Below are 12,065 nucleotides of genomic sequence, written 5' to 3' on the forward strand. Positions count from 1 at the left end.
TTTTAGAAGCTACGCAAAAGGTTTGCCAAAGAGACCAGGTTGAAAGAGTCTAGGTACCTGACTTTACTGGAGTTGTTGTATCAGTCTCAGATGCCTACTATTGAATTTTTTGGCAGGGAAAAAGAAATTCCTAATTTGTTTAAGCCACTTTCTCCAGGTCTCTGTCACTCGGCTAATTGATACAGATTGGAAACCCTTCTAGTTTATCTTCTTCAATAGCCTGGGAGACACTGTCTTGGTGTAGTGGGTTTTGACTTATGCAATCTATATCTCTTTGAAAAGTTTCCAAACAGACCTTCCTGGCTGGAATTACCTACATTATTTTCTGCACTTGCCCATGAACTTCTTTCATCTTTATAAGGAGAGGCCCACTGGCCTTTCCACAATTGATCATAGCTCTTAATTAAGAAGAGACACTTTATTATGATTCCTGTCACTTATTCACACAGTAAGAAGGTAGAATATTAAAAAAATTGACTCTGCCAAATCCTACAGACCTACCACATGGTCCCCACGACAGAAATATAGTGGCTGTCTAATATTTAAAAGAACTGAACAGAAAAGCAGTGCATTTAAATTTCCAATAAACAAATATAGAACTGTCTTATCTCAAAAATTTGGTAGGACAAATGAATTGTCAAGAGATGACAATATTGCTTTCTGAAGAAGGGGAAAACTGAAGCCAAAAGAACGACTTGTCCAAGGCCATCCGTTTGATTGTCAGAACCATAAATGGAACTTAAATCCAGAAAAAACAGCTTGGGTCTTCTTCCTCCCACCCCACCAGTGTGAAGCTCAAGTGACATGCAAGGGATTCCCATTGTTGCTATTGGTTACCCTCTGATGAGAACAGCCCCAGAAACCCTGAGAACCTGGATGAGGGCAGATTTTGTGAGGCTACCTCCCTGGTGGTGGATCAGAGAATTAAAGACATCATCTTCCTAATTTCTCAAAGCCTTTGCTTCCCCATCTGTAAAGAGAGCTAATCACTGTCCTCTCACCTCACAGGGGTGTTGGAATGAAAACAGGCCATAGGTATGAGAACTGTGTGTAAATGGAGTCAGTTAACAGCAGGGCTCATGCATGGCCTAAGAACAGTCTTAACAATTTCCATGTGCCTGCTTCCCTTTTAAGTGGCCCTCTGCCTGGCTCACCTGTGCCCTCCTGAACGTAGTCGGCCATGGGCCCCGTCACTGTGGCAATGTCGATGTCGGCCATCTTAGAGCTCAGGGTGATCTCCCAGAAGTCAGCAGGGCTGCTGCAGTTGCTGCTCCGGTCCCCAGTGTACTCCTGTCCAGAAGAACACAGCCCAGGCCCATTATGGCTCTGGCATCTTCTACCCAGCGGGGCCACCCCCAAGCATAAGGACAATGACGGAGCCAAGCACTCAGCCACATACCTTCTCATAAAAAAGCCTCTCAATCCGCCCATCCTCCTTCTTCAGGGACAGCCAGCGCCCACACAGGAATAGGAACTCATCCTCGTTGGTGTCGTTCCAGATCTCCACCTTCTCCACATACCAGTCTGCACACCACTTGGTGTTGTCATGGCGGAGCTTGATCTTGTAGATGACGCCCAGGTCAGCAGCCTCGATGATGAAGGTATCAGCCTAGGGTGTCCAGATGTGACAACTTAGGTGGGGGAAAGCATCCCCCACTCCAACTCCACCCATCTGATACCTACCTCAATGTTGGGTGAACAGACTTTCCTAGACAGGGACCCTGAAGGCCCCAATCCCTAACACAGAGCGTTTGGTATTTAAGACCACACATCTACATTCACCCCACTTTAGAGTCTGGTTCCTCTGTGGATAAGCCCTGTGGGTGTGTGGAAGACAGCCTCTGAGGAGCTGGGTGGGGGTTGGGACAGAAGGGGGTGCTCAGTCTGGTGCTGGCAACTGGACATCATTAGTCTTGTTGTGTGTTGGCCTAAGTTCAGGAGGGAGGCTGGGGATAAAAGGGATGGAAGACGTGGAATGGTTCTGAGTAATCGGAGGGTGCTTTCAATTCCAGGTGAAGCTGGGAGGCAGTGCAGGAGTCAGTCAGCTGGTCTGCAGGAGAGGAGAGGCCCTGGCGAGGCAAGGCTGAGGGACCACATCTGGGATGGGGCCTCAAGGAGGGTTTTGTATGGGGTGGGACATTAAGACCCTTCTCTGTCCCTAAGTCTACCTTCAATGAAACGACATACACTCAGCCACTTGCATTCTTTTGGGCTTACTCACTCAGAAGTGGCGTTCTGGACCTTGAGGAAACAGGGTCAAAACTCAGGTTGAAGGTGGCAGGCAGGAGCCTGGACCAACATGAATTTGGTCTGTAAATTACTAGGATAATTACCCAATTTCTGTCCTCAGTATTAAGTTTGGGGACAGAGAGTGGGTGGTATCCCCCCACCATCATATCTTAAAGCCCCTTTAGCCTCTTTTTCCTCCTCCCTCCCTCTTTTTTTTAAGATTTTATTTATACATACAAGAACTAGAGTACAGGCCAGAGGTGTGGGGGGTGAGAGGGTTCACCAGAGACAGAGTGGGGAACAGAACAAGCAGACTGACTGAAATGTGCTGCTGAGGGGAGCAGCGGGCGAGGCAGGAGAGGTCTGCTGCGCCATGTGGGTAGCTCCCTGCCCAGAGATTGAACTCGTGCTGCAGTGGCTATGGCGGCTTCCTAGGTTGTCTTAACCCCTTGCACCACCAGGGAGGCCCTCCTCCCTCCCTCTTAACCTTAAAAATCTCAGTTTGGTTATCAATGTCCATTGGTTTACAATTCTTTTGCTCTGTGACTCTATCCTCTTTGTTTTTTTATTTTATTAATATGTGTGAAATTGTCCAATATTTGCCATTATCTTTCTGACTTACTTTGCCTTTTGCTCTAGTCCTTCTTATAAAAGCACAGTGTGTCAGAGCTGGAAGGGCTGTAGACACTGTCCAGTCATGTGGTTTTCAGCCTTTTTGCAGCCACAGAGCCTTTTGTTTGTTAGAGGGCTTGTGTGTTGTCGCCACAGATGGGCCATGCTAAGGTGAATCCACATGGTGGGTGGGCTCCCTCACAGTGTGGCTCTCGGGGGCCCCAGTGTCACCCAGATCTCTGCACAGCTCAATTCAGTGATTTACTTCAGACCCTCCCTTTTCCAGATGGGGAAACTGAAGCCAGAAAAATTCTAAGAGGTTGATGGCAGAACCAGGCCCCCAGACTTCCAGTTTAAACCTCTGAGGATGCAGCCTGGTCACTCTGGGAGGCTTGCCTCCAGGCTCACGAAGCTCCCTTGGTGAGCTGGGTTTTCTGCAGATCACCCACTCTCTCAAATAGCAGGCAACTTAGGGCACAAACAGTCCCCTTGCTCAAGCTCTGCCCTCTGTCAAGCCCCACCCATAGGCAGGACCCAGAACCCCTGCACAGGCTGAAAGAGAGGGGCAGCCTTCTGCAGCGGGGACCACAAGGGACAATGCCCCTGGGCAGGTGCATGAAGACCAGAAAGTTGCCAGATAGTCTCAGGGACCAAGAAGAGCTGGCCCCCAGATAACTGGACCTGGCAGGAGAAGAGAAGCAGGAGACTCAGCGCCCCTCCTACCATTCCTTTCTCGAACTTGTTGGTGCGGTTCTCTGACTTGCCGAGGTACCGCTCCCCGGTGTCCCCCAGGTCTCCGTAGATGGTGATGTAGACCCTGGCGTCCGTCCCTGCCCCAGGAACATTTCCGGTGAAGATTTGCACTGAGTACAGCACAACTGGGCAGGCAGTTGGACAGACAGGCAGATACACAAAGGGAAGAGAGGGAGGGCACAGCTTTAGGCTTGGGGAAGCTGAAGCTGAAGGTCTATTAAGCTTCTCATTTGAGGAGAACAAATGTTCTTCCTTTGATTTGCTCCAACAGCTACGTTTAACCACACGTCTGCAGTGGGAAATGGACGCTCTGATCTGGACACAGCTGGGCTCAAGAAACCCAGAGGATGGAGATATCTCTCAGCGCCCCTCAAACCATCTCCCCATCCAGCTTCTACAGCTTCTACAGCACCCAGGGGAAAGACTCAGGACACTCTGTCACTAGATCCAGCTGCCATGATGCCCTGGCCTTTCCACCCAAGAGTGATCTGCAACAATGCCAGATCTTTCTATGGAAAAATAATTGAGTATTTTTGAAAGAGTAGCTTCACCTCAGTGTCCATATCCTTATTTTCACTCATTCTTCAAGCCACTGCCGCCCAGGGCTGCAGGAAAAAACCCACGGCGTTGTCTCCCATGGCAAGGGAAAGATAGGAAGTATTGGTGTTACAGTTATTGAAAATTACTAAGGAGAGTGAAAATGAATGCTGTCTTGTTTTTGCTTTGCTGCTGTGGACTCGTGGAGGAAGCATAAAGTGTCTCTTTTCCCAGCCCCCACCCCACAGGGAAGGGGGAGTCTTGCAATTTTATGGAGGCTAAAAATTCTCTCCACACTCTTCTGTCCTAAGAGTTTTGGAGTTTCAGGCCAAAGATGAAGGCTAAGAATTCTTTGTTTCCTCTCCACATTCCTTTTTCCTAAGAGCTTTGGCATTTCAGGGCAAGGAGGAAGGAACATCACTGGATTAGCCCCAAGAAGAGGGATGGAGGTCATGGATTTGAGGTCAAGGGCAGCTGTGGTGCCCTTACCTGTGGGAGGAAGGTTAGTTTCCCCCAGCCTGGGAGCAGGTGTGAGTTGGGGTCTGCTCTGGTCGGAGGAACCCCTCCTCACACAATGACCCAACAGGGGGATATCTGTGGGTTCATCTGGGGACTCAAAGCAGGAGGTTAAAGAGAGGGTCTGGTGACAAAGCCAGGGCCTGCAGAGAAGAGTTTCTTAACACTGAGTCGCTGTGTGGTGGGGGCACAGATGGACGAAGGGCAGGCCCCTCAGTGAGCCTCACGACTCCTATGAAACCCCAGAAAAGGGGACTCCCACTCTCTTCAGTGACTGGTATGGAATTTTCTACCAACCCTTGCCAGTGGGCTCAGAACTAAATTAATTAGTTTAATTAATAAACTAATAAGATTTAGAAAAGTAAAGTGATATAGCTGCTCTGCCCATGGGTATGGAGCACTCGCACCTACAAGAAAGCGCCTCTCGACATCCCCTTGGATTGCACAGCACACTAGTCTCCTGCAGCCTTCTGCCTCTCTAGATGTTCCTCCTTGAGTAGCTTCATGGATTCCTAATTTTCTGCCAGCCCCTCAGATGTCAATGCTCCAGCCATGTCCCTCATCTCTCATGCTGCCTGTCTGGGGGTTGCCTTTGCAAGTTCCCTGCCGCTGTATCACCAACCCAGCTTCCTCCTGCACTCTAGGCCTGAGCTCCACTTATCAAATGGACATGTCTACATTGGGCCAAAGGTCACAAACTCACATCCAAACCTGATCTGCACCCATGTTTTCCAGAGGTCCTCCTCACGCATCTGCCCTGTCTCTGCAGCCCCAACACACACTTGGCCCACTCTGCTCGGTACCCCTATCACGCTGCGAAAATCGCCCTCAGAGGCTGCATTTCTCAAGGACAGGAAAATGCACTAGTCACGCTTGCCCCCCATCGCCACCTCTCTCAGCCAGGCAAGGGTTCAGCCAGCATTTCATGAGTTACGGTAAAACACACAATCTTCTCTGTTATTCGAGAGTCAACATTGCCCAGGCCTGCTTGGCTGACCCTGACATGACGTGACACCAGGAATCTTGTAAAAGTTTTGTCACAACAATCCGCTGGCACACTCTTTTCCACCCCTTTCCTGGCTGGGTATTCAGTCCTGCTGCACACTAAGACCTTTCCTAGGAGGCCTTGCCCCAGAATGGGGTGCCAGGTGACCAGGGGCTAGAGTGAAATGGCTGTCCTGCTCCCCCTCTGTACCCCCATTGCTCTCAAAGGAAAGCAATACTCTCTTTGGGAATTTGGAAAACTGGCTCAGCCGCTGGGTGCTGAGCAGTGCGGTTGTGCAGTCAAACCCGGCTATTTCTGGATCCTCCTCCCTCCCATCCCACCCTGGCCACACAGCTCTCAGAGGAAAGATGTTTCCCTAGAAACATTGCCAAGCGCAGAGTGGGTTTGCGGCATGTTATTAATACAGAACAGCCCAAGTGTGCCCCTGGGACCTTTCCAGGGGGTCCTCTGGGATCCAAGTGGAAAAGGGAATTATCCCCCCAGGTTTAATAGCAAAGAAAATTCAGAGAAAGAAATATGTGTAGGAAAAGTCATCACATTGTGGCAACACTTGCTTTTTTCTCCCAGCCAGTGGCGAATCAGAGCAAGGGGCTGTTACACAGGGAGCTGTTTTACTCCCCCCAGGCTCCACAGGGGGCCAGGACTCAGATTTTACTCCAGTTGTTTTTTGTTTTTGTTTTTCAAAAAGGCCATGCAATAAATATAAGCTCTCAGAACCTCTCTGATCCATGTTGACTGCCCCAGCAGAACCATGGAAAGACCCGTGGTACTCTTCGGTACATCATCAGTGGCAGAAAGTCTGTTTTTTTCTAAGTGGAGTAGATCTCCGGCATAGCCATAGCTCATTCAGAGCTGACTCTCTGGTGAATAACATGGGTCAAGTGCACCATGGCCTCACTGGCCTAAACAGAGGGGTGATTTCGCCCACGTGGGCCGGGAAGGATGCATGTGGGTGTGCGAGTGTGTGTGTGTGTGTGTGTGCGTGTGCTCATACACTCACATGTGCACATACACCCTGTGGAAAGAGAGAGGGCTGAAGACTGAGACTTGAGCAATAAAAACCACTTGGCATAAGAAAGGAAAGCAATACTCACTGAGCTAGTGACAGAGGTAGGAAGAGAACCAGAAAATGGTGACTCGAAAGCAAAGGAAGATGTGCAAGAAGCATGTGGTGAGGCTGATGCAAAGTCTGCAAAGAAAACCTGGTCAGTGAGGAATGGGTGAAGGTCACTGGCATGGAAAGAAAAGAAGCCTATGAGCGGGGACATCCCATCCGGTTGGGGGTGCATTCACATCCTCAGCTGCATCTAGTCCTTGGCCACAAATACACGGCAGCTTCAGTGAGGCACTAATTCAGGATGCTTCTGGATGCTTTCGTAGCAGGGCCAGCTAGAGCCAGCAAAAGCAGACAGGACCCTGCTTCACAGGTTAGTAGCCAAATAAATGAAGAGAAGGGAAAGAAGCAGCTCAATGCAGACACTGGAGAACACATATTTGGATGTCCCATCAGGCTGTGAGAAAGACCTCAAGAGGGAGAGAGCAAGACCTTGAAGAATGCTTTTGCCATTTATGAGCTGTGTGGACTTCGGGAGGTCATGCACCTCTGAGTCTCAGCTGCCCCCTCTATGGAATGGAATAGAGATAATAGCAGACGTGCCTCCTGGAGCAAAGGCTTTGCGGGTCACAGGGCAGGCACCCTGTGGGGAAAGCTGCCCGCAGTGACAAGGCTGATCACACCACACTTACTATCCAGAGGTTCCTCCACTTCCTTGTAGACTTGCCTCAAGGACCCATCTTTCATGTATTTCTCAGTGAAGATGTCATAAGGGACCAGTTCTCGAATGGTCTTCTTATCATCTTCGGAGGTGGCAAACCATCGATCGCAAGGGAATGTCAAGGTCTCTGTGCCCTGGGGTAAGGAAGAAAGTGGAAAAATATCCCTAATGTGGAGATTGTCAATTTCAGTGGTTCCTCAGCATCCACTACTTCTGTGGACAAGAACAAGGGTCATGGAGTCCCATAGATCATGCAAAAACCACTTCTACGGCCTCATCAGGGTTTGGCTCTTAAAGGCCAAGTTCTCAGGGCCACTTAAAATCCCAAAGTTTCAAACTCAGGGGGCAAGGGTGGGGCTCTATATATTTTCATTGCTCCCACACCATGACAGAGAATTATCACCAGGCTTGTTTTTTAATTAACTATTTCTTTCTTCATCTGAGTATTCTTTTTTGACATCACATTATATAAGTTTAAGGTTTTATAATGCCATCCTAGGTTTAGGATTTTGTGGTTTCAGAATTCTGTCCACATTGGGGGGGGGGGATTTCCTTCTGTAAGTTGACCTGGCACTGCAGGAAGGGCACCTTGGGTCACTGCTGAGAGTATGACCTTGGGGACAGAGGGCAGATTCGAGGCTGCCCAGACCCTCCTCCTTGATGCCAAGACCAGGTTTCAAAAGATTCTGCCTTGAACCTGAGCTACAATATTTCCTACATGTTGAATGAACTGGGTTAATTTTCCTCAGGTAACTGTATCTCAACTTCATGAGGCTTCAAGCTCTTAATGGAAATCTGTCTCAGTCTCTTCCAGAAAGGAGCACAGGGAACAGCAGCTCAGACCAGTCCCAAACTCACATCTTTGTCTGGGAGGAGCCTGCGGATGTCCACATGGGAGCAGTGCCAGCCAGGATTTATGCCTGTGTTATTATGGCCAATCCGAATTTTTTCAATGATCTCACCCACGTCTTCTAACTTCAGAAAGGAGAAAATGAATAAGACATCAGCTGACAGGTTCCAGAAAGCACAACCTCAGCAACATCCTGTCTCCCCAGGACATCTTCCCTTGAGTCCCTATAAACTTCCAGGAGTCACTTTCTCCAGTCAAGCCAGCCACCCCTCTCCACCATGTTTCCCTCATGCTCCCCTTACCATCTAGACTAGGTTCTAGAATTTAGTTCAGTCAACTTCTGGGAGGTTGTCCCTTCTCTTGCTCTTTCTTCCATTACTACTGTTGTAACAGTTCATCACCTGCCTGAGAACTGACTTGGTTGTCAGAAGATGGTCTCTGGCTCTGCCTGTGCCTTGTCTTGCTAGGATGACGTACTCCTCGGCCCCTCAGAGCCTCCCCTCTCCTCATCCACTCCTCTTCTATGCATCCTCAAATTCCAATCTAGTAACTTGACATACTCTATTCTTGCCCCAGGGCCTTTGCACTTGCCCTCCCTCTCTTTTCCTCTTTCAATCTCATCTTTCAGGTCTCAACTGCAGGATCACTTCTTCAGGCAAGCCCCCTGACCAGCTCAGAAAGTCAAATCTCCTCATGACAGCCTGACAGCATCCTCTGCCTCAGCCCCAGCATGTCTCAGAGTTTGTTTCTTTGGCACCCTCTCCTCCACCATTGGAAGTGACAAGGGGAGAAACTACCTGTTTTTACTCACTGTTGTATCCCCAAAACTTAGAACACATCCTAAGTTCCAGACCTAGGTACTCATTAAATATCGGTTGGAAGGACGAAAGACTGAACATTTCTTCATCTTCAAAATGGTGTGATGACGTTACCCAGGCTCTGACATACAGGGCTGAACTTTAACTACATGGCGTGTATGAAATCCCACTGACCAGAAGAGCTGAAAGGTGTGTCTCATAGTGAACCCCCAAACTGAAAGAGTGATAATCTCCTCTCATTCCTGCTCAGAGCCCATGAGCCACAGTACTCAGCTCGGCTCCTGCCCCCAACCCCAGTCCTTTCTCTCCCATATCCTACCTCCTCCCTAAGAGCATCTGGTCAATAACAGAAGATATAGATGGGGACATGGGGGCAAAGGGAGAAGATGGCAAAGACAGCAGGGAAATGTGGTCAGATGCAGCTGGCCGGGCACATGAATTCCATGGAATTCATGCCTTGGGGTTTGGTTCCTAAGCTGGGGGCACAGGGGGTGTGGGTAGACTTGGATTCCCTGCCCCTCTGTGGAGTTGGCTGTCAGGCCCCCTCCATCAAGCTCTCAGTGCTGCAGGAGGCGGCACAGTCAGCTGGGCGTGGAAGGGGCACTTCAAGAGTGAGTGGGATCTGAATGATGGAATCATTCATCATGTGTGAGGCTTCCTTAACCACAGATGGAAGAGCATGAACTGCAACTGCCTCCATCCAGAGGCTCCCTCCCTCCCTGCACAACCATCCAAGGGGAGGCCCATCTGCACAGCTGGAGGAACCTCCCCAGTCCCAGCCCACCCTCTCCCTTCCCAATCCTAGCCTTGGCTCTGCCACCCATGAGTTACATGACCTGAGGGGAGCCATACTCCAGGCCTCAACTGCCTCATCTATAAAATGGGGTGGGGGTGGGGATAATGTCTTGCTATGGGCAGCTATGGACAGGGTCAGCCCTTGAGGTCACTTCTAGGTCTAAAATCACAGACCTGGTTCTCCTTGTCAATTATTCTCTAGTCCCGAGTGACCGGCAGAGCACCACAGCGTGGAGACGGAATGAACAGGGATCAGCACACCCCAGCGCGTGGGGCCTGCTCATCCACACTTCCTGGAGAAGTGGCGTCCTGTGAGCCCTCCAGAAGCTTTCTGAATCATTAAGCAGAGACCATCAGACCACCAGTGGCTTCAGACTGATGTTAGTGTCAAGGGCATTTTTTTTAAAGATTTATTTATTTATGCATGTAAGTACTGGGGTATAGGCCAGAGGTACAGGGGGTGAGAGGATTCACCAGAGACATAGTAGGGAACAGAACAGGTGGATCTACTGAAATACACTGCTGAGGGGAGCAGCGGAGGTTCTCAGGTGAGACAGGAGAGGTCTGCTGTGCCATGTGGGTCAGCTCCCTGGCCTGGGATCAAACTCGTGTTGCAGTGGCTGCGATATCATGATAGTGCTGTGTCTTTAACCCCTGCGCCACCAGGGAGGCCCCTCACAGGCATTTTTATGAGACCTTATGCTTTCCCAAGAATGGAGAAAAATGTGAGTGCCCTGGGTGGAACCTGGGGCTCATGGGTTCTCCTCTTGAGGACATGAACCCCTGCACAAGCATGCAGTAGTGACTAGCCTGCCTTTCCCTCTGTCAGAGGCTTCTTTTTCTCCTCTCCAGCCCACCCCTGAGGCTCCAGATGTGTGGGCCTCAGCCTCGCTGGTGCTTAAGTAGCCTCCTCCGGCTGCTCAGTACAGCTGCTGTGCCAGGGAGGCCATCTCAACCGGGACCCTCAGAGAGCCAGGAGGACTTTAAGGGACCACTGGCCATGGATGGTGGGCCTCAGCAGTGGACCTGGAGGATGTCAGAATAAGAAACGACCCTAGAGTTCTCTGGAGAGGTGAAAGAGTTAAGCAGAGAAGGCTCTGGAACTGAACTGCTTGGCTCCAAAGCTTGGCCCCACTATTCATTAAAAATGACATCCCGAGCAAGTCACTCACTTTCCTGTGTCATGTCAGCTGTCAGAATCATACCAGCCAGCCCCTCGAGTGGTGGTGTGGGCCGAATGAGCCGACACACCTCAAGTGCACGACACGTGCCCAGCAACCCTCAGCTATGACTGCTGTTCCCAGCGAGGAGGACGAGGAGGACGAGGAGGACGAGGCCGCTCTGAGCGAGAGCAGCTGAGCCAGAACCAGGAAGGGTTATGGACTCGTAAACCAGCTCCATCTCCTCCCTGAAGATCAGTGAGCAAAGAGGAGTGGAAAGACAGGGGTACAAAGTCTTTGCAATTGTTTCCAAGCTCTCATAGTCCCCCAAGATCAGAAAAGAAAAAAATATTTTAAAAGTGGCAAATTATAGCTGCCAATTAGTGGGGACTTCACGGACAAAACGAGTCGGAAGTCACGCTGATGTGGAGTGACAGCCAGGCCACTGACGGCACACAGCCTAGCTGGCTCACGCCCCACGATGTCTTGGGTGGATGAGACGTGGCTTTGCGTGGATCAGTGAATCACCCTGGAATTTCCTTTGTGAAAAGACTACACCAAGGCGGCAGACCTTCCCAGAGGTGCTGGCAGCTGCCAGAGAAGGCGGAGGGAGCATGGAGTCACCTCCTGGCCACGCACGTACATATATACACACACCCGCACACACGTGCTGCCCCTAGAAGAAGGAAAACCCTCTGGATGTGGATTTTCACTAGAAAATACAGGACACATCTCCAAAGGCTCCAGCCAGACCAGCCCCCCGAGGCCCCCACCACTTGTCAGCCAGCCCCAAGGCATAAGTCCTCCCCAAGGTATGTCACTTTCCTCCTACTCTTCCTACCAAAATTCAAACTTCAAGCAGTGCTTACATCCACCTTGGGGCCTTGGCTGCACTGTTCGCTTCACTAGGAAAGCTTGTACCCACTTTCAGGCCCACCTCTTCTTTCAGAGCCACCATTTCTGGGGGCCTTCACCCTCTCCAACACCCACAGATGCTCAGTCAGCCCCGCCCAG

At 50.3% G+C, this 12,065-nt stretch overlaps 1 protein-coding gene across 4 annotated transcripts in view; it reads right to left on the reverse strand.

Moving 5' to 3' along the window:
• The window catches only part of LOXHD1 (lipoxygenase homology PLAT domains 1), a gene marked incomplete at both ends in the record, with an annotated part of 125,188 nt that overhangs the window by 34,274 nt on the left and 78,849 nt on the right, over positions 1 to 12,065 (reverse strand). For all 4 annotated transcript variants that reach the window (XM_084252108.1, XM_084252107.1, XM_084252106.1 and 1 more), the window contains 5 exons: positions 1,155 to 1,290; positions 1,400 to 1,609; positions 3,565 to 3,719; positions 7,400 to 7,562; positions 8,287 to 8,403. In XM_084252108.1, coding sequence (XP_084108234.1) covers positions 1,155 to 1,290; positions 1,400 to 1,609; positions 3,565 to 3,719; positions 7,400 to 7,562; positions 8,287 to 8,403 — 781 coding nt within the window. The remainder of the gene's footprint in view (positions 1 to 1,154; positions 1,291 to 1,399; positions 1,610 to 3,564; positions 3,720 to 7,399; positions 7,563 to 8,286; positions 8,404 to 12,065) is intronic.

The sequence above is a fragment of the Talpa europaea genome (assembly GCF_964194135.1).
Source record: "Talpa europaea genome assembly, chromosome: 13".
Classification (NCBI taxonomy): domain Eukaryota; kingdom Metazoa; phylum Chordata; class Mammalia; order Eulipotyphla; family Talpidae; genus Talpa; species Talpa europaea.